Genomic DNA, 27,142 nt, shown 5'->3' on the forward strand with positions numbered 1-27,142 from the left:
GTCTCCCTTTGCCCTGCCTGTAACAGACCCCTCCCCTGCTGAACACCTCTCCCCAGAGGTTATGGGAGCCCTAGGGGTGGTATCCACAGCCATCCCCAGGCCCTGCCCCACAACCAGCATTTGTCCCCTTGGCACAGATTATAGAGCTGTCTGCAAGCCTCATAGCACAGGCAGGCACCCAGCAGACATGGCCAGGCCTCAGGGAGTCTTGGCAACAGGCTGTGGCTGCTGGGCAGCCCCCCAGGCTTGAGAGTCCCATGCTCATCGTGGATCAGGGAAGGCTTCCCGCAGGCCGTGGCTCCTGAGCTTGGGCTCAGACCTGCTCAGAACACCAGGCAGGCGCACCATGTGTGCAGCCGGCGAGTGCCAGGAGGGAGCACAGTACTTTGTAGGATGTGGAACTTTCCAGGGGGGCTGGCATTCTGGACTGGTGGGAGGGGATAGAAGCAGTGGCCAGGGAAGACCCAAGGTCCAAGCCCACAGGGCCTTGTGACAATGAGGGGACCCACTGCAGGGTTTGAGGAGACTCTATCAAACATGTAGTTTCATACCAATGGTCAGAGCAAGTTCTGAGCTGGGGAACGCCCCCACCCCCCCAGGAGCTGTGCAGCAGAGCAGGGGCACAAGCCTGGACTGATGAGGGCTTTGCATGGCCGGCCCCCAGGCAGAGCCAGGCTGAGATTCTGGGGGTTGGGGGTGAGTTTGTGAGGGAGGGGAGTGATCCAGGGTGAGAGGCGGGCAGGGGAGGGGGACCAGCAAGGCATTTCTATCTTCTTAACAGGTAAGACTCGAGGGTGGTGGATGACAGCAGGATCCAGAGTAGGGCTGGGAGAAGCCAAGTCCTGGGTGGGGGCTCCTCACTGAGGGGGCTGATAGGATGCCTGTCTCAGTTTTCTTCCCAGCGTCCAGTTTTCCTTTGCCCACGGCACTATACGTGGCCTTGTGTGCAGGAAGGAAATCCAGCCACTGTCCCTGTGGTGCCACAGGTCTCTCCCATCCACTCCCCTCCCTGGCCTGGCCCCAGTGCTGAATGACCCTGGTTCCTACATCTGGGCCTTGGGGCCAGATGAGGGGTTGGTTCTTGAGAGGCCCACTTTCTAGGGCCCAGCCCTATTCTTGGAGGATCTGTGCCCACCTGATCTCCAGTGTTTGTTTAAAGTGCTATTGAATCTGGTCAGCATGGGACACAGCATCCAAGTTTGAAAGTTGCCTGGCTGTGGCCTGTGCCTCCTGGGTCCACCTTATTGTACCTGCCTGCAGTCTCCTAGAGGCCCTCTTGGCCTCTTTACCACCTGTACCTGAATCAGCCACTGATCCCCCACCCCGTCCTAGTAGGCTGGTCTCTAGGAGAGGGGTCTGTTCTTTCTTTCGTCAGTCCCGAGGCTGGATCGAATGCACAGAGAAGGCACGGGGCCGAGAGGCTGTTGCGTAGGCTCTTGAGATGCAGAGGGGCCAGACTCCCTGGAGGGCTGACTTTTGCAAGGGGGCAGGTGGAAGCCTTCAGGAGGAGCCGCTGTTCATCAAGTGAGTGTCCACCAAGCCTCAGGCTGCTGCTGCTAGTGTGCGGGAGCCACCCCTGGGGTGCATGTGTGCATGCACGGGCGTATACTGCTGGAGCGTGTGGAGGCTGTTTGCTCGTCTGGTGGGCACTCCCATGCCCTGCCCAAGAGGCCGCCAGTCTGGTCTCAGGCCAGCATGCTTGCATGTCAGTGTCCAAGAGGTGCGAGTCTTAGGTAAGTCCCTGCCTCAGCCACACAGGGAGCCCTGGCATCTTGTGTTGGAGGCTATGCTGACCCTCCCCAGTGGCGCCATCAGGGAGGGCAGAGCATGGTGTCCAGTGTTGGCCGTTAAACCCAAGTGTGGGTTGGAGCGTGTGAGAGCCCAGCAAGTGGGCACTCCGGGGCCTGCGCTCAGGGACCCAGCAGATACATCGGGGATGCACTGAGATGACTTCTGGGCTAAGCAGAACTTAATGGCCTCAAGGACAGCCTCCCTCTGTCCTGCCCAGACCCCTCAGAAGTAAGAGCCAGGCTCAGCTGCCCCTCTGTCCTGAACAGCCTCTTTCCTGGAAGTTGCCAGTGCTTCTGAGGAGTGGACGCAGTCATTCTGCAGACCTAGTTTTGTGGCGTGTGTGCCTGTGTGTCTTTCTCCCCCCACCACCACTTTTCATCTGAAATGTTATCTCCCCCCACCCTGTCCGTCCTTTGTGCCCCCCCAGGGGGAGAGGGGAGGCCCAGCCTCACCCCGGTGTAGTCAAGGTTATGGTGATAAATCCTGGGGCATTGTCACTTCTATTCGGAGTAAATTGGCTGGCCGCTTTCGGGCTGAAGGAAAGATAATTTGCTGTAGTATTTCAAATGGATTAGAAATGGATTTGAAGGGAAAGTTCATGCCTCCCATTACAAAGGCGAGGAAGAAGACTATCTTAAGGCACTGTTCCCTCCCTGGCCTTCATTATCCACGCTTAATACCTTTCCTATTTTCCAGCGTTAATGAAATTTCCTGGCGGCATGGGCCTGCCGGACGGATGGGAGAAGCCTTTAGATCTGCGGCTCCGTTGCAGAAAAGGAATTACAGAGCGGTGCCGTGAGGGCAGGCGCTCGCAGGGTCCTTGGCCCCGCTATTATCTCATTAATTCTATCCCCTCTTCTCTGTACAGTTCGTTTCTAAAGGCTGTCCTCTCCATTAGGGTGACAATTTACTGGAGTGCTGTGACACCCATGGCAGTGAAAAGCTACAAGGCCCCGCCCCGCACCCTGCCTTGCAGACTCAAAAGCCAGTAGGGCTGATGGAGAGGTGTGGGAAGGGGCAGAGGGCGAGCCCATGCAGCCCTTCCTGACCTCAGGCCTCCCCAGGGGCTGCCCACATCAGCTTCCTAAGTGCGAGTGCTCCATGCAAGGCTCCTGGGCTTCTGGGAGAGCCAAGCAGTGGCCAGCCCTGTCCCCATCCCCTGAAGGCCTGAGCTCCACTGCTGCTCCCAGACTTGGGTCCACAGGCATGTTGATCCTCGGCTGGGGATTGCCACCCCTCTGGTCTGCCCACATGGGTCCACAGATGTCCTGTAGCTACATTCAAAATCCAGGGAGTGGATTTTAGGAGGGAACAGAGGGAGACAGATGGGTTGCTCATGATTGTCTTTAAGAATAAGCATATGGAATGACCAAGAACTTGGCTCTGGACAGAGGGTGGAAAGCTGTCCTCTACAAAGCTGATCCTCCACCTACCACCACCTGGCTCAGGCCCCTCGCTGGCTCCTGGCTTCCTCAAGGTGGGCCCTCTGTAGGCCTCATGGGCAGAGACTCATGTTACCGGGGAAACCCCTCCCTGTCCTGCTGGTGGGGCAGGGACCCTGTGGCTTCGTCACATTGCTTTTAGTGCTGGGCTCTGCCTATGCAGCTGCCCTTAGGGAGGGGCAGGTGGAGAACAGGTTCAGCACCTGCCCCAGGACACCTCTGGAGAGAGGCCTGGCGGGGTCCTCAGTTGGGACACATTTCTACAGGTGAATTCTCACAGGGCTGGCCTTGGATAGCAGTTGGGCACAGGTCTGGCTGCCTCCTGTCCTTCATGTTTTCTGGTGGCCAGGGACAAACAGCCATGCTTGGGAGAAGGGGGTGATTGGAAGGGTTGTTGTGGGGGCAGGACCTGCCTGGATCCCAGGTCAGGGCCCAAGAGGCAGAGATGTGACTGGCCTGGTGGGGAGGGGAAAAAATGGTATACCTAGGGACTCTGGGCAGTGAGACAGTTAGGGATTCTGGGTAGTGAGGGCCAGGGCAGTCCTAGGGGCCTGCCAGACCCCTGAGCTCAGTTTTGGACTCAGGATTTGGGATCAAGATAGACATCACTCATGTGGCACCCACCTTTGAGCCTCCAGAACCAGCAGGGTTCTGGTATGGGAGAAGACCTCTCGTGTTGTGGCCGCCACTCCTCGTGCCTCAGCCCCTAGTGCAAGCCCAAGGTATAGGGCCGGTGCCCATGGGGTTCCGAAGTCTGATGGGAACCTGGAGCTTGGGGTCTGGCCCACTTTACCCTGTCCTGGAAGGGCACAGGGGTCCAGCAGGTGCTTCTCTCCTGCCCAGACAGAACCCTGGGGGAACCACATGAGCATGTGATGGGTGCCCTTTGGCTGGACTCTTTCCCTCTAAGACCAGTGTTCGTAAACTTGAATTTTAATTAAGGGAAACTGGGTCAAGTGCCTTCCGCGGCCTGCTTGCCTGTTTGTACTTACACTGCAGCTTTGGTCCCCAGAGTGCTCGCTCACTTTGCTCACATTATCTCACTAATGGGGCCACAGAGGCCACCAGCTAGTGAGAGTTACCCCAGCTTGCAGATTGAGAGACCAAGGTCCATAGAGACAGTGGTGCTGAGCTCAGGGGACAGCAGTAGTCTGAGAACAGGGCTGCTGCACCCCTCAGCACCCACATTTCTGAGTGGCTTCCCATGGGTGGCAGGGTGAGCTGTGTGCGAGTGCTGTGACCAGGCCATCTACAACTCATCTGTCCAGCCAAGCAAGTGAGCCCTAACTGCTGTTCCTCAGCAGCCCCAGTCTGAGATCACTCCTCCTTGGCCTGGATGACTGGGGAAGGGTCTCCTACAACTGCAGAACCAGGTACTCCCCACGGGGAGCATTTTTCATAGCTTGTTTCCCTCAGGAACTGGGCTGTGGGCTGCAGGACAGTGAGGGCCGGTGGGAAGGGCATAGCCCTGCACATTCCTGGGTTGACTGACCTTCCCTCCCACTTGAGCTGTCCCCTTGACTGCTCCCTGAGCTGATGTGAAGGCTGCCTTGGACTCTGTTGATAGATAGCTGTGCCCGTGGCTGGGCGCGGTGGCCCACACAGGAGGATAGAAAGTTTGAGGCCAGCCTTAGCAACTTAGCGAAGCCCTCAGCAACTTAGACTATGTCTCAAAAAAGGGGGGGCTGGGGATGTAGCTCAGTGGTTAAAAAAAAAAAAATACAACTGTGCCCATGGCCCAGACTTGCCACAGGGTGCCACATAACCAGTCTATGGTCATGTTGTGTCCCAAGCAGAGCCTGAGCACATATAGAATCTGGGCTTGATTTGTGGAAACACCTCACTTTTGAAATGCTTCCTGAGTCAACTGGTCTGTGTGCCAGGCCCCTGGGCTCACCTGGCTGCTGGGCACTGAGTCCTCTCCTCGGGGAGAGCCTGCTCCTGTCACAGCTGGGCAGAGGCTGCTGGGCTGGTGGGCAGCTGCAGAAGCCTTCTCTCAGAGTGGCGTCATCACAGCCTTTTCCCATCCTGGTCTGCGCTCTGGTTTCCCTTGGGGAATGCGGGGCGTCTGGCAGGATGGGGCTAGGAAGGGAGTAGGGCGGCCACTGGGACTGGAGGTCCTTCTAGCCCACATCTCTCCTCCTGGCCTGCGCTCTGCTCATCCTGTGGCTGCTCCCGGACTCTTGAGCCCGTGGCCTCCAGGGAACTCTTTCCCCAGATGGCTGACCTGATTGGGTCTGCCAGCTGCCCCACAGGCCCTAGTGCAGGGCTCTCTCAGGGAGAGGGACAAGGAAGGGAAGGACAAGTGGCACTCCTACTGACCCTGTGACCTCTGGGGCAGGTCTGAGAAAGGGGGCCACCAGCCTTGGCAGAGACTTCAGTAATGCCTTCTACAGGTGACAAGTGACCAGGCCATTCCCTGCATCCCATCAAGATGTAGGTACCGCCGGGCGAGGTGGCGCACTCCTGTAATCCCAGTGGCTTGGGAGACTGAGGCAGGAGGATCGCGAGTTCAAAGCCAGCCTCAGCAAAAATGAGGTGCTAAGCAACTCAGCGAGACCCAGTCTCTAAATAAAATACAACATAGGGCTGGGGGTGAGGCTCAGTGGTCGAGTGCCCCTGGGTTCAATCCCTGGTACAAAAAAAAAAAAAAAAAAGATGATGTCGGTACCCTGGCAACTGTCCTCCCTGAAGTTGGGGGGCCAGCCCAAGCTAACTGTGTCCAAGGGAAGGGCCTTCCCCATCGCCCGAGGGGACCCCCAGGTTCCCAGCCAGGTTGGGCAACACCACCTTCTGTTACTTCTTGTCAGAATTCCCTGCTGCCACAAAAGCACCCCTGCAAAGCGGCAGGGGACAGAGGCCTGGTGGCTGGACTCCTGGCCCAGGACTGCCCTGACTGCAGGGTGTCCCAGGCAGCAAGTGCTCTAGGCTGGCCTGGCTTCCCTGACCTTGGCATTAACCACCAAAGCTCCAAGCCTTCCTGGGTCCCATCTGATGGGCATTTTGCTGTCTCTGCAGGTCCCTGGTGCTGAACCGCCTGCGTCCTACTGTGACCGGGGGCGGGAAAGCCCCACCTGGGTCCCCTCGGTGGGGCAAAGGCTACCGCTGCATTGGAGGAGTGATGTACAAGGTGTCTGCCAACAAGCTGTCTAAGACCTCCAGCCGGCCAGGTGATGGGGGCAGCAGGGCCATCTTGGGCACTGGGGAGCATGTGATGGGGTACTGCAGGCCAGCTTGTCTGTGAAGGCCTCGACCGGCTCCAGCCGCCTCCCTCAGGCCTGGAGCTCACGGTGCTCCCCAGGGGAGCACAGCCCAGCTGGACGAGCTCTCCTCTTGTATATGTGCCAGCCTTGGTAGGCCAATGGGACAGCATGGCAGGGAGGGCGCCGGGAGGCTGCAGCCCTGCCGTCCCCTGGGAAGGCCAGCGCCTGCCTCTCGCTTGGCCGAGCAGCCTCTGGTTTTCCATGAGCTTTGCTCATGGACAGAAGATAAGCCAGGTGTAGGGAGCACGCCTGGGCAGGCGAGCACCTGGGGCCTCATGCCTCTTTGCCAACTGTCACAGGTCCAAACCTCCCTGCCCAGGAGACGGGCACGAAAAAGGAAGTGCTCTGGATATGATCATTGCATAAATTGGCTAGAGGAATGTTTGGGTTTCAGTTTTACCTCCTCGTCTATCAAAAAAAAGGATTATAGGCCAGCCTTGGGACCCAACAGCCCCACCTACCCACCAGAGGGGCTAGGGGAAGAAGAGGCTTGTCCCAGGAGGAAGTGGGGTGCCCAAGGCAGCGTCTGCAGCGGGCAAGGCAGATATAAGGGAGCCTTCCTCCCAGAAGCTGGCCCCTCTGGCTGCTCCCACCCGACTGTGTTCCCAGGGCCTGTCTCCAGGGCCCAGTGGCTTCCAAGCTGCCAGTTTTCTAGCCAGGATGTACTGGGGAGGTGGTTCCTGACAGTGGCATTTGGGCTGGGAAGAGCCAGGTAAATTCTCCAGAGGGCTTGGCCCTGCTCTGCCCCTGGGCCTATTCTCTTCTCTCCGAACCTGTGGTCTCACCTCTGCCTCACTCTTCCAGTGTTCAGTGACCAGGTCTTCTGACCAAGGGGATGCTGCCTTGGGTCGGGGTACAGGTCCTCTCATCACCCTGAGTGCCCACTCTGGTCACTTCTGACCCCAGAGCCATGCCTGCTGAAGGAGTGACCACTGCCTACTGGCAGCAGCATTTCTGGCCCTGCTGCAGTCTCTGTGCCCGGACCCTGCCGTGTAGCCATTGCCAGACCAGAACATTCACACCAGGGCTCAGTAGTTCCTCTGGACTCTCCTCAGGGTCCTGACCTCAGGCCCTTGCACCATCCTGTGGCTGGGTCCTGCTGCCCACATGTGCTGCACTGGGTATGACTGTGGGGTGGGGCTGTACCCACTGTCCTGACTCCTCACATCCCCTCATGGCCACAGAAGATGGCTGGGAGAGATCTGAAGACCAGCAGGGGAGTGGTAGGTTTGGACCTGGTCTCTTCATAGATGCAGTGTCCTTTACTGAAGCCAGGCTGCTGCCCTGAGGCTGGTGGAGCTTGGGGAGGGAGGGCTGGGCTGTCACTGCTCACTGGGAAGCTGCCTCCTGCTCCCGGGACCCCCGGGCCAAATGCTGAGCTCGCAGAATCCACCTTCCCACTCGCACACGTGGTAGAGCCCTGGTGGCCACAGAGCTCCTGACATCACCAGGCTGTGGACAGTCTGTCCCGGGCACCCTTGCCCACTGGCCTCCGCTCTGGCTTGGCACTCTTCTGTCCTGGCAGCCGCCCAGAGCCTGCCACTGTGGAGCCCAGCTGTATGAGGGAGCATCAGGAGAGAGCAGGGCGGGTCCCAGGGCCTCCTCCCTGCAGGCTGCAGGTGGTGGGGTTGGGGGGTCACGGCCTACCGCCAAGCAGGGCTGTAATTGTTCATGTCCTGCAGACCAGCCTTGGCAGCCACTGGGGGCAGTCCTGGGCTTGGCCTTCCCTCCTGGGAAGGGGTGTGGGGCAAACGGGCAGAGGGGGCCTGACAAAGCCACACCCTTCCAAGGAGGTAGTAGACAGGGAAGTAGCGGGCGGACGGGGTAGCTCCAGCTGCTCGGACCCCTGCATGGCCACCACTTCACTGTGAGGAGGAAGGTGGATGGTCCCCAGCTGTGGGCTGCTGCTGACTGGCCCACTTTGATGAGTTATAATTAAAGAAATAAATTTCCTCCCCTGGTGTCAGCGAAACTTTGACTTCAACAAGAAAATGTAGCCCTCCTTGGAGGGAGAGGGATTCCTTCTCCACTCTCAGCTGCCCTTTTGGGTCCACAAGAATAGTCAGCATCTGCTCCTGGTTGCCCTGGGTTGCTTTAGCTAATCCCCTCCCTCCCAGGCCCACCTTCCACCCAAAGGGCACAACCCTTAGACCCCTTCCCACATACTTTGGCCCGGAACCTGTATCCTCAGCTGACTGGTTTATACTGGGGCCACCAAGAGCCTGGCCGTCTCTGCAGTGGGGTACAAGTGCCAAGTCTGTCGGTAGAGCTGCTGGGCTCAGGCTCGGCTCATGCTGGATGCAGGGCTGGCTCTGGGATTGTTCTGAGCTCCCAGACCTGTGGGTCAAGTGAGGCAGAAGCGCGTTGTGGTCCCCACCTGGTTGCTGACTACCTATCGCGTGTTCTGGGCAGGTGGGCTTTCTGTGGCTCCTCATCTGTGCCCTTCTCACTCCTCCTAGGTGCCACGAGGTCATAGAAGGGCACGTGAGGAAGGCCCTGCCAACTGCTGCCCCCAGAGTCAGAGCTGCTGGGTCACTGAGGCCCTGCCCCTTGCTGCCTGTCCCTGGGGCGCCCTCTGCTGTTTTGGTCTTCTTCCCAGGCCTGCCAGGTGCTCTCAGCTGAGCAGGCCCCGGCTTGGGTAGCTCCTCCTCTGACTTCCTGGGAACGGACAGGCCAGCCTGGCAGTGGGCCTGGGGATGGCATGTGAGCTCATCCCTGTGCTCCCCAGGCTGTGCAGGGCTAGTGAGAGCCAGGGGTACTGAGGACCTGGTGCCCAGTGGTTCCCTTGGAGGGCCCATGGGCAGGAGGCAGGAAGCAGATGGGGGCACCAGGCATGGGTGGTGCTAGAGGGAGCCAGTGTCTATTTTGGGAAGCACCAGGAAAGTGAAGTTCTCTAGAATGTGCAGCAGAGGCAGCACCTCGCGCTCCCGAGGTCGGGGCTCGCCTGAGTTTTCTGCACCTCCAGTTGCCTGTTTTAAGCTACTTCTGCTTTATGTGCATTTTTAACACTGAGCAGCGTTTGGAAAGGTGCCTCCCGTTCTTGTCAAAACTCCCACCATGAGCCCCACACTGGCGTGCTTTTAAGAGCAGAAAGTGGAAAGAGGAAAAAAACTGCCCCCCTCAGGTCCTGACAGGCAGCACGTGACACAACCGTGTCCCTGACTGGGAGCAGATGGCGCCAGTGTCACCAGCAGCCTGGGTGACAGCCCAGGAAACAAGAGCTCATTGACAGGCTATCAAATTGCACGTCATTCACTGTGAAGGCTGGCAGGTGCAAGGGTGCGTCTGTGCCACCTGGACAGGCATCCACTGCCACCCTATGGACAGGTGTCCCCAGCTGGGAACATAGGCCATCCTGGGCATCCCCACCCCACCCCACCCCAACCCTGCACCCCTTTGTCTTTGTTGATTCCCGCCCCCCATCCCCTCATCCCTCCTTGTGCCCTCATCCCCCTACCCCCAGGCATCATTTCCAGCCCCGACTCGCCCAGCTGTCCGGACTTGGGCCACCCTGCAGCAGAACTCCTCCTTCCCACTGGGGATCTTGCCGCTTAACCCTGGAGATGCCCTTTCTGAACTTGGGCATGCCGAGGCTGAGGGTAGGAGATCCACTGGTCTGAGGGGCCCACAGAGCTCCAGCAGTGCAGTGCCAGGTCTTCCCTCAGGGTCTCCTGCAACTCAGAGCAGCAGGCAGCCTTCGCCTGGTGGGCACAGTCTGTGCTTGACCTGCTCCCGTTGTCTCTGGAGGGCCAGGGTGTGACAGCACCACCCAACGTGGCCCAGGGAACTCCAAGGGCTGAGCAACTCACTCCTGGATGCCAAGGAAGGAGGGTCTGAGGTCCCAGCCAGTGGGGTGTGAAGGAGTTGAGGTTTGGAGAGGCCATGGGTCATGCCAGAACCTGGAGAGAGGGGCCACACTGGAGATGGGCTCACAGATGCCCTGGGGGAGGGGAGCTCTGAAGCATCGTCCCGAGACCTGCACTGGCAGTCTGCCGTGAGAGCAGGGACTAGCTGAGGGAGTCTAGGCACCCTGGAACATCCCTTTTAAAAACCCCAGATGGTTTTGTCATCACCTCAGGCCCTCAGAATTTCTGCATGATGTCACTTCTGCCTCTTAGCACCGTATTCATTTCAGCAGCTGCCCTGTAGGAAACGGGATCTGGTCTGGGAAGGGTCATGTGCGTATTTGAGGAACCCAGGAAAACAGACCGAGTAGGCCCTGCCCTGCCTGGGCCTCCCCGCAATCCTGGGACTGGCCTGTGCCTTTAAAAGGCAGGCCCTTCCTTTTGCAGGCCCCCTTCCTCACTGACCGCTGTCCCCCTTGTTGGTCCCTTTAATTCTAAGGGGACCCCAAATCATGTCACTGCTATCCTCACACCATATTAATGATCTCAGAAAAGCTCAGCCCATCTGATCTTCAGTCTCATCTTCATGCTTGGGATTTTAGGGACTATCTGGAAAGGTACCTCCAAAATTGCAAGTGATGAGCCACACTTGCACCTGGGCCAGACCCCTGAGGTGAGGCTCCCACCAAACCATCTGCATTTCCCAAGACAGGCCACATGTGGTCCACATTTACTGCCTTGTCTAAGCAAACCCCTCCCGGTCCTACTCTGGGGCTCTGGCAGGAGGAGGTGGCCCCACCAGTGTCAAAGCCTGGAAAGAGCCTCAGCCTGAGCACCTGCCCCATGAGACGCCTGGCTGCCAGGGTGGGCTCGTAGGTGGGCGGAAGCCAGCTGCTGGGATAGCCCATCCAGCCTCAGATGTGGCTTGGGAAACCCAGCTGGCTGCAGGCTACTCACTTATCCCTGAGCAGTCCAGTCCCTGTAGGGGGCTGCCTGGCATGCCAGCTCCGAGGGCGCCAACAGGAGCCCTGCCTGGCCCCAACCATGATGCTGTGTCCCTAGAGGGCGGGGCTGTGGGCAGCCTTCTGCAGGAGGCAGCAGTGCCGGAGCTCAGGGCTGAGGACCCTGAGGGGGTAGTGGCCAGGTGGATCAGTGGAAAGAGGGTGGGCTGGGCTGCGGCCTGACAGGACCTTCTCCTCTCCCTGCTACAGGCCGAATGGATCCTACCAGCAGCTGTAGCCGCTCCCATGCCAGGTGCGTCCCTCGGGGGCTGGGCAGGTGGGGCTCACTGCTCATCCTTGGGCTCATGAATCTCTCGCTGTCCACAGCCGAGCCATCCAGCGCAGCTTGGCCATCATCCGCCAGGCGAGGCAGAAGAGAGAGAAGAGGAAGGAGTACTGCATGTACTACAACCGTTTTGGCAGGTGCAACCATGGCGAGCGCTGCCCCTACATCCACGACCCTGAGAAGGTGGCCGTGTGCACCAGGTGCCCACCTGGCTTCGCCCCTGGTGAGGGAGTCTGTGTGGGGTCTTGCCTCCATCCCTGCCAGCCTTCTCCAACTCCCCTGTCCTGTGCTACCACAGGTTTGTCCGGGGAACATGCAAGAAGACAGATGGGACCTGTCCCTTTTCCCACCATGTGTCCAAAGAGAAGGTAAGGGCTATTGCTTGTCCCCTGAGCTTTGGCCAGCAGCCCTGCCCCTGTGGGCCCTTTATCCCCATGTGTGGGCGGTGCCATGGCTGCCTTTTAGCTGAAGTAGCTAACTGGGGACTTTGGGGGGGGGGACAGTCTTCCCTGTCCCTCCAGCACCCAGCTTTGCCAGATGTGTAGGCCCCCCAGTGATGCCAGGCTCCTTTCCATCACCGCCTCATGCACAGGAGAAGGTGGCCCTGTGCGTGCCCCTGGAGTACAGGACCAAGACCTCACCTGCCTCCTCAGGCCTGGATTTGGCTAGTAGTGGGCATTTTGAGAGTTCTTCTGGAGGCTGCAGGTTCCCTTAGGCAGAGGTGGGGACAGGAGAGCCGCCACAGGGAACTGGGAAAGGACCACCTATAGGGCGGCCACGTCTGGAAGGGTTCGGGTGTTCTGGCCTGCATGACTCCATAGATTTATTCAAGCCAGGGAGGGTCCCTACCTGGGGGATTGAGAGTGCTGAGGTCTGTGATTCACGCTGGCTAAAGCTCCCAGAGCCTGGGGCAGGAGGCCAGGGGGCCTTGCCCCATGCCGAGGCCTGACCACAGGCCCTGGGAACCCAGCCTGGCCATGAGCGTAGGGAAGGGCTGGGTGTGGGGCTGCAGCTGAAGGAGGCGTGTGGGCAAGGCCCACTGCTGCTCCGACAGCTTTTCCCCTTGAGGAGCTTGGAGAGAATCAGCATTTTTCTCCCTAATCGCGCTTCGAAACTCTGTCGTGAGCAATTTGGAAATTCACGTCGAGTTTCGGGTTCATTAAGCGCCAGCTCCAAAGCCAGTGCACACTCCACGCTGTCTAATGTGTGGGCCCGCACCAGCGCCCTGAATTAATGTTATTGTTATTTGTGTGGACGTGGTAGGGTGCAAACAAGGTTAATTGAAATGAGAACGCAGTTTCCTCTTGGTAACGGCCCCGCTCTGACAGCCAGGAGGAGCTCCGTTTGGTGTAAGAGTTGGCTTTATTATCCCTTTTTATTAGAGCTAATTTGGGCTCTATATCAAAAACCACATTAAGGGAATTGTCTGCAGCCGCACCACCACCAGCCCCAAACAGGGCCCCCAGCCCCTCTCCCCTCTGCGGCTGCAGTTAAAAGACAATTAAAAATAAACTCTTGCTCAGTAAATCACCCTTTGTTTCTTTGATTTCTCCCTCCTTCCCCCTTAGCTCCAGGGCTGCTGCCCGGGCCTTTTCTTCCCTTCTTGGCCCTCAGACAGGTTCCTGCCCCTACCTTATATTTCACCCTAGAAAAGTGACATTTTACAGCTTCTGGGTGCCCCAGAACCATGGAGGGCTCCCCAAGCCCACCGCCGGCCTCAGTGCTGAGCAACGTGGGCAAGCCAGGACTCAGTGTGGGCAAGGAGCTGACTCCCTGGGGGTGAGAGTGGGGGTCTGACCCAGGGCCTCAGGAGGGGGTCCCAGGGAAGTCCTGCTGAGGCCTTCAGGGTGGGCTCCATACTGGACCAGGGCAAGTGACGCCACTGCACTCCCCCAGATGTCCCAGGAAGGAGCTGGTGTCCGGCCCACAAGGGGAGCAGGGAGTCTCCTGGAAGTTTTAGAAACATCCCCTGCTTCCTTCCCTGGGTGACCCCACCCAGCTCCTGTTCACGAAGGCCTCAGTTTTCCCCCTGGGAGAGGGGTGGACTGCACTTCTTACCTCTCCCAACCCAGATGGTGATAACAAGCAGCAGCCCTGGCCAGAGGTCAGGGGGGCCTGCGGCTCTGTTCTGGGGAAGGAAGAGGGAAAGTCAGGCTGGGCTCATAAACCTCTATGCAGCCTGCCAGGGGCATCCATGCTGCCTATACTAGGCCCTCAGATCTCCCCTGAGCCCCTCCTGCTGCCAGGCTTCAGTGCCACCCTGTGGTCAGGGCCAGACCAAGCCTGCTCCAAGACACGTGTCAGGTGGCTAGAGAATCTCCAGCTTGATGCCTGGCCCCAAGGCTCTCCTGTGTGAACACTGGCCCCGTGGCCTGTGACTCCCGGGCATCCGGGCCACGGTTAGTGGCTGGAAGTCCAGACTGCCGTCTTGCCCTGGACATTGAGGGATTTGGGGGATAGTATACCTGCCCCAAGACCCCTCAGGCTGACAGAGTGAGGGTAGATGTGCTTCTGGGTCACCTAGGAAGGGGGGTCTGACTGTGAGCAAGCAGCTCCCTTGCCCAGCAGGATGCATCCACTTCACCCCTGTGGGGGCCACAGTGGGACCCTGGACAGGGCCTCTGCGTCCTTGTGCTGCTGCCTGTAGAGCGGCTGTGGTTGCTAGGACATGGGTCGCTGGCCCTCACCATCTGCCCTCCCTCCCACAGATGCCTGTGTGCTCCTACTTTCTGAAGGGGATCTGCAGCAACAGTGACTGCCCCTACAGCCACGTGTATGTGTCTCGGAAGGCCGAGGTCTGCAGCGACTTCCTCAAAGGTTACTGCCCGCTGGGTGCCAAGGTGAGGCCCGCAGGCAGGCATGGGCAGCCTCCCACAGCCCTGACCTTTTGTCTCCCTCACAGGCGACTCTGGCCCAGGGACTCGCCAGGGGCTTGTGCAGTGTGAGCTGAGGGAAAGCGAGGCCAGAGTACCCAGGTCCCCCAGGGCAGCAGGGTGTACAGTGGGTTCACCCCACTGCATGGTGGGCCAGGGATGCAATGGCTGGGGAGGCAAAACCCCTGAGAGACTGCTGTGGGGTGAAGGGGACATTGAAGGTCAGGATTGGAAGACCTGTGGGTAGGTATGGAGCCGTAGCCATCTTAGGGTGGCAGGTATTGGCAGCCCACACCCACATAGCCTGGGATGGAAGGGCTGGGCAGAGCCGAGGGGTTGTCCAGAGGGGCAGGTGAGCCTAGGGTGAGCTGAGGCAGGACCTACTGGAAGTAGGTGGGCAGTGCCAGGTGGGCAGTTAGTGAACTGCTCTCAGGGGACTGGCTTGGCTTGTCCCAGCCCCTCACAATTGCCTGTCTGGCTGCCAGGGCAGCTCAGTCTCGCCTGTGGCTGAGCACCTGTGGGGAACTTCCTTGGCCGAGCAAGTGGGGCCTTCCCCTCATTCACTAGGATCCTTCCTGATTCAGGGGGCTGGCCAGAGGTCCCTGCAGGCCTGACCCAGTGGGACCCTTTTCCCTAGCCTCCCACAAGACCTGGGCCAGGGGCCATAAAGAGAACTCTTCAGTCCCTGGCACCCTGAGAGCATCTGTGTTGCACAACCCAGGGGCCTTATGGCAAGGCCCACTGCTGCCCCTTCTAGCTGCAAAGCCTGGGAACATGGTCCTGTGGTGGGCCTGCAGATTGGAGGGAGGACCCCCAATGAAGGTGAGGTCACCAGGCACCAGGGTTGTGTGGGTGCTGGGCCACGCCCCCCAAGAGCTGGAAAGGCCCAGGTGGCACGCACAGGAGCACCTCCCTCACTGGCTGCACTTGAGAGGACCCACATAGGAGCTCACCAACACCTGCCTGGCCTCCCTAGAGGTCTGACATCCGCTTCCAGGGAGGACCTGAGACAGTGGGTCCCTGGAGCCAGCCCCGACTCCTGCTGCTGCACTGCCTGCTCACAACATGGGCCCTAACGTGGAGCTGGGGGTCACCTTGATGGGCACCTGGGCACTGGGCAGGGAAACCCTCCAGGCCCTAGTCCAGGTAGGGGGGCAGGACCCATGGAGGCAACAATTATTGTAAAATATTCCAATTTAAATGAAAGTATCAAAGTGATATTTAAGTTCTGCTTCTATTAGTGGAAGTGCTTACTGTGTACGTTTCTGCGCGTCAGGCTGCGTCCTGCCACATGATGGATAGCAGCTTGTGATTACATAGGGGAAAGCGCTGAGCAGGCCAGATCCAGCAGCAGGGAGGCAGCAGCCTGGACCTGGAAGGGTTAATTTTATTCTCTAAATAATAGGAAAAATGCTGAGTCGTCACCTTGCGCCTGGAGTGCGAGTCCTCAGTGGGCCCCAGAGAGCTTGCGATATTCCACTGAATCAAGTGGAATTGTTAACCTTGCTTCATGAAGCCAAGCTTGTTAAAGAGGTGCACTCCCTTCTCTCCTGAATAATTCAGGCTGGGAGTAAATCTATGCTCCTTCCCTTTTCCCAGGCCCAGAAGTCAGCTTCCTCCAGACAGACAGCCCCAGGCCAGCTGTCCCCACCCTCCTGGGCTTTAGGACAGATTGGTGACCGCAGGCCAGTTGTCTTGCATGCCTCTCACCCTGGGGTTCTGACATGACCTCTGCTTAGAGCAGGGAGTAGCAGGTGTGGGCTGTGTTCCCTTTGCCTCCTGGCAGTAGTCACAGGGGCTAGCCTTGACCGCTGGATAGATATGAGGCCAGCGAGGCTCTCTGCCTATCTCCTCCTGGTTTTGCACATTATGTGGGAATCTTGAAGCCCTTGATGTTTCCTTTCCTCCCACCACCGTGAGCGGATGCCCTGCGTGGAAGAGCACCCTCGTCTGCCTCTGCGTTCTTCTGTGCGTCTGCATGCACTTTTAACTTATCGCTCCCGTTGCTCCCGCTTGGCTGCCCGAGGCCTTTGCTGCTGTCTCCTGTTCCACGTGCAGCCCCGGAGTGTCTAGAGCTCTTCCCTCATTTCTGGTCTCACAGAAAGCTCCAGCTCTGGAATGGCCACTTGCCCAAGAGTCTTGGTTCCTTTGGGGCTTGTTTAAAACGGGTGTTCAGGTGTTGGATGTGGCAGAGCGCCCTGTCGCCAGCCCCGTGTACAGAGCTGGGGATGCAGGTGTGCGTGTGGGCAGCTGTCCTTCTCAGGGTGTGTGTGTGTGTGTTCTGCTCAGCCTGCTTCGCCATGGCCTGGCAAGTGCTGGGTTTCAGCTCCCGTAGTCTGCCCACTCTGGTGCTCCTGGAACCCCGCCCTTACCCTTCTGCTCTAAGCAGAGGTCACATCAGCTCCTCCAAGGGCCACTCAGAGTACCTGCTGTTCTGATGCAGTGGTCCCATCGCCACACATCACCCTCACCTGGTGTCCTCTGTTCAGTCAAAAATCCTTATTTTTTCTGTGGGGCGTAGACCTGGCGTGGTGTTCTTGGCTTGCAGGCTGTGGGTCTGTGCAGGGCCTGCCCCACCCACGCTCTCCGAGAGCCTCTGCCTCTGCTTCTGCTGGCTTCACTGGCCATGGCAAGCAAGGCAGTGTGGTGACAGGTCCTGCCACCCTCCAGGGCTGTTTCCTTTTTGTAAATTAGAAGGCCATTGTGGTAAAGGGGCCACACCCCTGCATGCTCACTGGGGTTAGTTAGTTGTTAATTGGCAAGTCAGTGGGGATCATACTCAGTGCCCCTCTTCTCCCCAAACTACTTCTCCACCTGTTGGTTATTTCCCCTCTGATTGTGGTGACCCTAAAAGAATAATAAAGTACTTTTTTTTTCGAGACGGAATTTACATACCATGTAATTCACACATTTAAGTGTAGAAACCCGTTTCGGTGGGTTCTATGTTCCATACTGCTTCTATGTACAGTGCTCAGGACTGAGCCCAGGGCTCAAACATAGCAGGCAGCACTCGAATGTGGAGCTGGACTGCAGGCTCCCACACTGTTAACTTTTTTTTTTTGCACTAGAGATTGAACCCAGGGATGCTTAACCACCAAGCCGTGTCCCCAGTCCTTTTTTATATTTTATTAGGGTCTCACTGAGTTGCTGAGGCTGGGTTTGAACTTGCCATCCTTCTGCCTCAGCCTCCTGGGATTGCAGGCTTGCCCCATGGCATTTAGCAACATTGTTGACTTTTTAAAAACTGTGCTACAGCAGATGTGGTGGCTCACATCTGTAATCCTAGCTACTCAGAAGGCTGAGAAAGGAAGATCAAAAGTTCAAAGCCAGCCTCTCAGGGACTTGGCAAGACCTTGCCTCAAAATGAATTTTTAAAAAGTCTGGGGTGCAGCTCAGTGGTAGAGCATTTGCCTAGCATGTGGGAGGCCCTGGGTTCAATCTCTAAGACCACCAAATTTTTTTTTTTGGTGCAATATGTATATAATAAAATTTACGATCTTCACCATCTTTAGTGGACAACTCGGTGGCGTGGATTTTTTTCATAGCCATGGCAGCTCCTCCAAGGGCCACTCAGAGTACCTGCTGTTCTGACGCAGTGGTGCCATCCATCATTCCACGCCCCTGGGCCTCTGGAGACACAGTCAGCTGCGTACCCAGTCCTGCCCCAAAGCCAGAGGAGCTGGGAGCTGGCAGAGAGGCAGGGGCATCAGGGTCCAGCTCCAGCTCCAGCTCACGAGCTTGGGGGACACTCACCTCTGCTCCCAAGGGCACTGGGGGGAACCACGCTGTGGCCTAGCTCAGCCCTGGGCTGCAGGCCCCACTTGGGTCAGCCACGGCTCTAGGCTGCTCATGTTCGTCGTGGGTCATTACAGCAGCTGGGTCACAAGAAGCCCAGGTTCTCAGCCCGGTTCAGCCAGGCTGCCTGGGTGGAGGTTTGAGGAGGCAGTGTTTGGGGCACACCCAGCCCCCAGAGGGGCCCAGGGAAGAGGAGACACAGAGAATGCTTACCATCGATGGACACCGAGGCTCCTAGACCACAGCTGCCCGATACTGGACCTTTCAGAGGCCACTTACCACACTGGCCTGAAGTTGCAGGATGAGAACTCAGGAATGGAGGTCAGGGGAGAGGGTCAGGTGCCATTTCTAACCAAGAGGACAAAGAGCATATTTTGGTTGATCCTAGAAAAGCAGTCCAGAGGCTGAGATCCCAGAAAAGACAAGGACAGAAGGGAGCTTTGATCAGGAAACCTGGTCTCAGGTCTTCTGCCACCGTCCAGGCTTCTGACAGGATGGAGAGTTGAGGAGCCCTGAGTTCTGGGCCTGGGGTCCCTGGCTCCCTCACGCATGCCCGCAGGGGAGAGGCAGGGCAACAGGTTTTCTTTTTCTCTTTTCTTTCTGGTGCTGGCGGGGGCGCCTCCCTGGGCATGCCTGCCACTGGACCCCTCCAACAGGCAGGAGCCTGCCAGGCATGGCAGTGGAGCCCCCCATGGGGCAGCTGACTCCCAAGCAGGGCTTTAGACAGAAAGGCTCCCAGCACCCCAATGCCCTGGGGGCCTGTGGTCATGCAGTGAAGCTGAAGCCTGCACCAATGCCCCCCGCAGCCAGCTGAGCCTGGGGCGGGGCGGGACCCAGAGGTATGGTCCTCGCGGCTCCTCACAGGACTCTGCAGAGTGAGAGGCTGAGGACAGTGCCGCAGCGCCCCCAGAGCCAGGAGGAGGCAGGAGCTGCTCTGGGGGCGCCAGGTGTGGGAGGCAGCCCTGGTGGCCAGCTGAGTGAGGCCATCAGTGCTGGGCTGGCCAGCTGGCACAGGAGAGCAGGTGGGGCAGGCAGCCCGTGCCTGCAGAAGGTCTCTGCACAGTGTGGTGCAGCCATCACTGCTATCAGATGTTTCCAGAACTTTCTCATCACTCCAAGCAGGAACACTGTGAAATGTTAAGCAGTAACTCTCCTTTCCTCTTCACCCACAACCCCTGGCACCCTGTCCAAGGCATTTCCCATGAATGGCATCACACCGTGTTTGTGACTTCTTCCACTGGCATCGTCTCTTCAAGGTCCATCCGCATGGTGGTGGGTGTCAGCTTCACTCCGTCTCAGGGCTCAAGGGTATTCTATCCCATGTGTGCACAGGTTCTGCTCATCTGTGCACACACGGTGGTGGTTCTACCTTTGGGCTGCCGTGATAATGCCACAGTGATATTGGCACACATCCATCTGCCTTCACGAGCCTTGGTGTGTACCTAGGAGTGGAGTTGCTGGACCATGTGGGGATCCTGTTTAGCTTATTGAGAAACCACCCAGTTACATTCTGTGTGGCTGAACCCTTTCCCATCCCACCAGCAGTGCATGAGGGTTTACTTTCTCCATGTCCGCCTGCCTCTTGTTGAATTGGTAACAATTTTCCTGAAATTTTTAGAGTGTGTATATACGTATGTATACACACACACACACACACACATATGTATGATCATGTCATCTGCAATCAGAGGTGATTTTGTATTCTCTGTTTCATTCAAAAGCCTTTTCTTACTTTTCCCTGCCTAATTGCTCTGGCTAGGACTTCCGGTACTGTGTCAGGTGGAAGTGGTGACAGTGGGCACCCTTGTCCTGTTCTTCATCTTGGAAGAGTGTTCATGTTTCGCCATTGAGTATGATGGTAGCACTGGGCTTTTCATGTATGGCATTTATCATGCTGAGGACTTTCCCTTCTATCACGAGTTTGTTGGGTGTTTTTTATTACCAAAGGGTGTGGAATTTTGTCAAACCTTATTTTCTACATCAGTTGAGATGATCTTGGGGGGGGCGCTTTTTCTTCATTCTATTGTCGGTCAGTTAATGACATTGACCACATTGAATCATAATCAGTCACAATCAACATATCGATGTTTGTATGTCAAACCATCCTTGCATTCTGAAACCAGATCCCATGCAGTCATGACATACAATCCTTTTAACATATTGGAGAATTTGGTTTACAATTATTTTGTTCAGGATTTTCTCATTAATATTCTTTTTTGTTGTTGTTAATATTTATTTTTTAGTTCTGGGCGGACACAACATCTTTGTTTGTATGTGGTGCTGAGAATCGAACCCGGGTCGCACGCATGCCAGGCGAGCGCGCTACCGCTTGAGCCACATCCCCAGCCCACATTAATATTCTTGAATGGATATTGGTCTGTGGTTTTCTTTTTCTCTTTTCTTTTTCTTTCTTTCTTTCTTTTTTTTTTTTTTTTTTTTTACTATTTTGCACCAGTTTTTTTTAATTGATTTTTTTAAAATAAATAACAGCGGAATGCATTACAACTCATATTACACACATAGAGGACAATTTTTCATACCTCTGGTTGTATATGAAGTATGTTCATACCAATTCATGTCCTCATACGTGTACTTTGGATAATGATGTCCATCACATTCCACTATCACTGCTAACCCCCTGCCCTCTCCCCACTCTCCCTTCTCCTCCCATCCTTCTCCCCTATCTAGCCTGTGGTATTCTTATACTGTCTTTCTCTGGCTTTGATATGAGGATAATGCTGGCCTTGCAGAATGAGTTAGTAAATATTCCCTCCTCTTAAATTTTTGGGAAGAATTTGAGGAGAATTGGTGCTCATTCACCAGTGAGGCCTTCTGCTCTCAGGTTTTCATTCTTGGGAGGTTCTTGATTACTGATTGAATCTCTTTAACTATATAAAGGTTAATTCAGACTTATTTGAGTCACTTTTGTTATAGATTGTGTATTTCTATAAATTGGTCCATTTCATCTAAATTATCAAATTTTTAAATTATTTCTCAGTTATTGTTTTGATGTCTTTCAGGTCTGTAGTGATCACAGTTTCAGGGCTGGGTATATAGCTCAGTTGGTAAAGTGCTTGCCTTTACCAACTAAAGTTCAATCCCCAGCATTATCGAGAAAAAAAAAATCTTTCCTGGTACTAGAAAGAGGTGACTTTAATGTTTTCATTAAAGTTTTTTTGCAAGAGATTTCAAGAGACTTGTCAACTTCATTGATCTTTTCAAAGAACCAGCTCTTCATTTCACTGATTTTTTTTTCATTTGTTTTTTCTTTTGATTTCATTGCTTTCTGCTCTTACTGTGTTTCTGACTGCTTTGGGTCTGTTTTGCTCTTTTTCCCTTGTAGCTTTCTTGAGATGGGATCTTGATAATTAATTTGAAGTTGTTCCCTTTTTTTTTTTTTAAGTTTTCTTTCTTTCTTTTTAAAAAATTTTTTTAAGTTGTAGATGGACACAGTATCTTTATTTATTTGTTTGTTTGTTTTATGTGCTGCTGAGGATCGAACCCAGGGTCTCACACCTGAGAGGCAAGTGCTCTGCCACTGAGTGCAGCCCCAGCCCCAGCCCTGGGGTTTTCTTTCTCAGATACTAATACAACCACTCCTGATTTCTTTGGAAAAAGTCTGTGTGATACATCTTTTTTCCATCTTTTTATTTTCACTTTACCAATGTATTATGTTTGAAGAAACCATTCTTTTTTTTTTAATTTTTTTTATTTTAACTAGTTATACATGACAGCAGGATGCATTCATGCACTTTGATATATCATACATAGATGGGATATAATTTCTCCTTTTTCTGAGTGTACACGTTGCAAAATCATATTGGTCAAGCAGTCACATATACACATACAGTCTCTCCTGTCCCCACTTCCCCTCCCATCCCCCCCATCTCTTCCCTCTACCTAATCTAAGGTAATGCTGTTCTTCCCTAGTACCTGCCCCTGCCCGCCTTACTGTGAGTTAGCATCTGCACATTAGAGAAAACACTCAGCCTTTGGTTTTGTGGGATTGGCTTATTTCGCTTAGCTTGATATTCTCCAACTCCAACTATTTACTGGCAAATGCCATCCAATCATTTTTATAGACAGCAAATAATTGTCACATTATTAAATCCACTATGCACTTGTTATCTTTTAATTAGTGTATTTATGCGATTTACACTTAGTGTAGTTTTGATCTATCAAGGCTTAAGTCTGTCATTGGTTTGGTTGTTGTTTTGTTCTTTCTGGTTTTTTGTTTCTTGGTTTTGTCTTGTTCCTGCCTTCTGTGGATTACTTTTTAGAATTGTATTTTGATTTATCTATAATATTTTTAGTATATGTCTTTATATAGTTTTCTTAATGGTTTTCCTAGGTGTTTTATATTCATAACTAATCAAAGCCTACTGGTATTGGCATTTTATCAGTTTGAATCAAGTGTGGGAAGCGTTATGTCCCTTTAGCCTTCTCCATGTGTAGTTGTCCTAAGTATTTTCTCCACGTACATTTAGAACCACATTAGACACTATTATAATTCTCACTTCCACCACAAACATGATTTAGAAAACTTGAGAAAGAAAATCCACTGTGTCTGTCCATATTTTTTTTAAGAGAGAGAGAGAGAGAGAATTTTTTTTAATATTTATTTTTTAGTTATCGTTGGACACATCTTTGTTTTTATGTGGTGCTGAGAATCGAACCCGGGCCGCACGCATGCCAGGCGAGCGAGCTACCGCTTGAGCCACATCCCCAGCCCCCATATTTTTGTTTATCCTCTTCTTTATTCCTTCCTGCTGTTCAAGGGCTTTTTTTCACTATTATCTTTCTGTTTAGAGGACTTCTATATTCATTTTTTTTTTTCCTTTTTTTTAACTGGAGATGGAGTCTTGCTGAGTTGTGTAGGTCAGCCTCTAATTGGTGGGCTCCAGTGATCTTCCCGCTTCAGCCTCTGAAGTAGATGGAATTAGAGGTGTTACCACCACCTGTACCTGACCCTTACTTTTCATGGTAGATCAACTGATGACCAATTATTTAACTTTTCTTTCATCTGAGAATGTTTTGACTTCCCCTTTCTTCCTCGGGGTGGGGGCATATCTCCAAATGTAAGATTCTTGGTTGACAGTTCTTTCAGTTTGAAAAATGTCATGCTTCCTACTTCTGTCCTCCATGATGTCTGATAACTTCACTATTGTTTGAACATTTTTCCACTCCGGCTTCCTGCCGTCAGCTCTCAGGCTCCTGTCTGTGTCCCCTTTCCTGTGGACAGGCCTGGATCTTTGTCCCCTCCCTGAGGCCCTCTTTCTCTGCTCTGCTTATGGCCAGATGTCTCTGCACACTTGCCGTGGTCTCGCCTGCATGGCTATCTTGGCCTGCGGGATGCCTTGGCACAGACCAGGGACACTGCACACCCTGGTCCTCGATGCTGCTAACCTCCCAGTCTCCTCTGTCCACCACACCCTGGGGCCACACCTGGCTCTGCCCCTCTCAGAGCTCTGGCCTCCCACCTCTGCCTCCTGTTCCCCCCACTGGCAGATCTCGCACCTCTTCTGCCCTCCTCGTAAGCCCTCCCCAGACCTCTCACCACACACAGCTGCCCTCCACCGTGCTCTGTCCCAGCTGACCTGCCCTCTCCAGCTCCTGCTGCTCCCCAGTGAGCACCCCTCCCACAGCCTCAGCCCCTGTGCTCCTCCCTCCGGGGCCTCTCAGCCCTGTCCTGAAGTGGGCGGTTCCCTCCCCATGCTCGCTCATTTGGGGCTACTGATGGCTTCTAGACCAGGTCCCTCCTGTAGCCCTACTTCCTCCTCATCCTCTGCTGCGCCCATCCTTGGGCAGAGACCCGTTGCTGTGGAGCTTCTTCCTCCCGTGGCCTCAGTGCCTTGGGATGAATACAGGGCCCACCCAACGACACCAGGCCCCACCTTCCGCCCACTCTGGCCTCACTGGGTACCTCTGGTGACTTGTACTGCCCCACTTCAGCACAAAGCTCATGGTCACTTATTGTGTTTAATGAACATTTACTTTGGAATCATTTTAGATTTACCAAAAACATGCAGAGCCTCCAGGGAGCTCCCACCTCCCATCCTGATGACACCCTCCGTGACCACAGCCAGCATCCAGACTCCGGAGCCAGCAGGGGCACAGCCCTGCCAGCCTCTGCCAGCCTCCCTCAAGGCTGCACGGATGGGGTTTCCTTGCTCCCTGATGCCCATTTCTGTCCCAGGGTGCAGCACGGTGTGTAGTCACCCGCGTCAGGGTGAACCAGGGAGCGGGTGAGGGAGGCCTGGACTTGGCCAGGCCAGCAAGAGTGGGGTGAGGGTCTGGAACATCTTCTTTGGACAGTGGGAAGGAGGCTGGTGTGTCCACTGTGAATAGGGTCCACCAACAGTTCATCTGTGGAGATGGTGCTGGCCATGGCTTAGGGCCTGTGTCAAGCACTGGGTGATGTGGAGGGGCAGTGGCCCTGGACCTCTCTGGTGTGGGGGTTGCTGTGGACAGGCCATTGGACACAGTCACCCAGAGATGAGTATGCCGAGCAGACCCACCTGGTCCCTGCAGGCCATCTGCCAGCACAGCCACCCCCCATGGCTGCCCTGGCCTAGAGTGGCAGCCAGTGAGGAAGGGCCCCTCTGCCCGCCATGTGCAAGGCCTCGCGGTCTGATATGTGCTCCATGGGGCGGAACACAGCCTGACACCACTGTGGGATTTCCTTGAAGGCCCCTGATGACCTTCCTCAGTGTCCTGAGGTGGGTGAAGAAGCTGGTGACTAGTGAATTGCTTGAACATGGCTTTGGCTTGCAGGCCTCTGACCTGACGCTCAGGTACCACGCCTGGGGCTGTACAAGGCCTGCACCCAGGGGCCAGCCACAGCCCCTCAGCTCAGCAGGACCTGCCTCCAGCCGCCCTCGGGGTGGCCCAGCCTCCTTCCCTCCTGGCCACTGAGAGCACTGGCCAGTGTTGTGCCTGTTGGTCTGCATTTCTGACCTGAGGTGAGGCCGGCCCTCTTCCTGGGAGCCCTCATACCTCTCTTGGGGGCTTTCTGGTGAGGGGTGGGCATCTTCAGGAGGTTTGCGAGTGTAAGATATGGATGTCACTGAAGTATAAACGGGTACTCGGTTTCTGTAGCCACACCATGGCGCGCATCTTCTTCCAGTGTGTGGTGTGGTTTTTTGTCTCTTTGTGGTATGATTTAAAGAACAAAAGTTCCTAACTTTAATGGATGTAGCTTTATCAGTCTTTTCCTTTGCAGTTTGCACCCTTAGTATCTTGTACAAGAAAACCTTCTGTACGCCAACGCATGCTAAATTGCCTTCTGTCTTTAGGACTAGGATCTTATTTTTTGAGATACTGGGAATTGAACCCAGGGCCTCTCTACACTAGGCAAGCTTATGTCCCGCGCCACACCCCAGGGCAGGGCTGGGACTTGGAATCCTCTGGAACTGGGTTTGGTCAGGATGCGAGGCAGAACCCAGACGCACTTGGCACAGTGCCCTGCTGCAGGCAGCCGTGCTCCCAGCGGTCCTTGTGCCATCCTGCCAGTCCAGCCCTTGCATGAGTGCAGGGTGCCTCCAGCTCCCTTCTCCTCACGGCTGGCTGTGCCTGAGCCAGTACCACACTTAAGTTATCTGAGCTTCGCGACTCAGTGGTGGAGTGCTTGACTAGCATGTGCAAGGCCCTGGGTTCTATCCCCAGGAATGCAAAACATCAAAAATAATTCATAATAAAGCAAGTTCCTTCACCTCACTGATTTCCTTTAGGGAGGTTTTCATGGTTCTTACCTTTTATTCTTCCAAACATGTATTTTAACCTCTTTTTTTTTTTTTTTTTTTTTTTTTTTGCGGTGCTAGAGATTGAGCCCAGGGTCTCACACATGCTAGGCAAAAGAATGTTTTAAATCCGCTTTATTAGGTTAAAAAAAAATACTGTGGCCAAGTGTGTAGCACACGCCTATAATCCCAGTGACTCGGAAGGCTGAGGCAGGAGGATCTCAAATTCAAGGCCAGCCTGGGCAACTTTGAGAGCCTGTCTCAAACTAAAAATAACAAGTCTGGTGCAGTTCCCCGGGGTTCAATCCCCAGTACCAAGAATGAAAGCCAGAAAGGCCCCTTTGGGGCTCTAACAGGCGTCGTCTGGACCCTGTGGTGGAGGTGGTGATAGCTGCTGCCTGTGCCACAGTGAGCCTTGTGGACACGAGGGTGGCACCCGTCCTCCCTGTGCAGGCCTCTCTTGGATGTCTAGAGTTCCTGTTTTCTGATAGGTGAACCTCTGGCATGTTGTTTCGTGGGGGGGTTGGTACTGGGGGTTGAATAGGGCTTCACAGATGCTAGGTGAGTGCTCTGTCACTGAGCTCAATCCCTTTTTATTTTATTTTGAGACAAGTTCTCACTAAGTTGCGGAGGCTGACCTTGAACATGGGATCTTCCTGCCTCAGCCTCCTTAGTAACTGGGATGACAAGCTGGGCTGCCATGCCCAGCTTCTTATTTCTTTTTCTTTTTTTTTAATATTTATTTTTCAGTTGTAGTTGGGCACAGTACCTTTATTTTTATTTATTTATTTCTATGTGGTGCTGAGGATCGAATCCAGGACCTCACACATGCTGGGCGAGTGCTCTACCACTGAGCCACAGCCACAGCCCATATTCTTTTGAGTCCAAATGCATTTTCTTGCCTGGTGCACTGGCTCGGATCCAGGACATGTGGATTGGTGGCCATGGGATTTCTGGCCTTTCCCATTGACAGTGATGCTTTATGGAAGGCTGTCTAGAGTATGCTAAGGAGTCCCCTTCCACCACTAATTAGCTAAGTGTTCCTTTTTTCAACTTTGAATCAAGGCTGAATTTTATTAAATACTATTTTCCTATTTACTGAGGTGT

The 27,142-nt window shown here is 54.8% G+C and overlaps 1 protein-coding gene across 4 annotated transcripts in view; it reads left to right on the forward strand.

Annotated features, from left to right (window-relative positions):
- Positions 1–27,142, forward strand: part of Zc3h3 (zinc finger CCCH-type containing 3) — an 84,504-nt gene that overhangs the window by 51,495 nt on the left and 5,867 nt on the right. For 3 of the 4 annotated variants that reach the window (XM_026409839.2, XM_026409840.2, XM_077801389.1), the window contains exons 5-9: positions 6,252–6,403; positions 11,553–11,595; positions 11,670–11,828; positions 11,927–11,996; positions 14,337–14,468. In XM_026409839.2, the coding sequence (XP_026265624.2) occupies positions 6,252–6,403; positions 11,553–11,595; positions 11,670–11,828; positions 11,927–11,996; positions 14,337–14,468 (556 nt within the window). Of the gene's footprint in view, positions 1–1,400; positions 1,525–6,251; positions 6,404–11,552; positions 11,596–11,669; positions 11,829–11,926; positions 11,997–14,336; positions 14,469–27,142 lie in introns of those variants that run through there. The other variant, XM_077801390.1, reaches the window with a different exon arrangement.

Source organism: Urocitellus parryii, chromosome 7 (assembly GCF_045843805.1).
Source record: "Urocitellus parryii isolate mUroPar1 chromosome 7, mUroPar1.hap1, whole genome shotgun sequence".
Classification (NCBI taxonomy): Eukaryota; Metazoa; Chordata; class Mammalia; order Rodentia; family Sciuridae; genus Urocitellus; species Urocitellus parryii.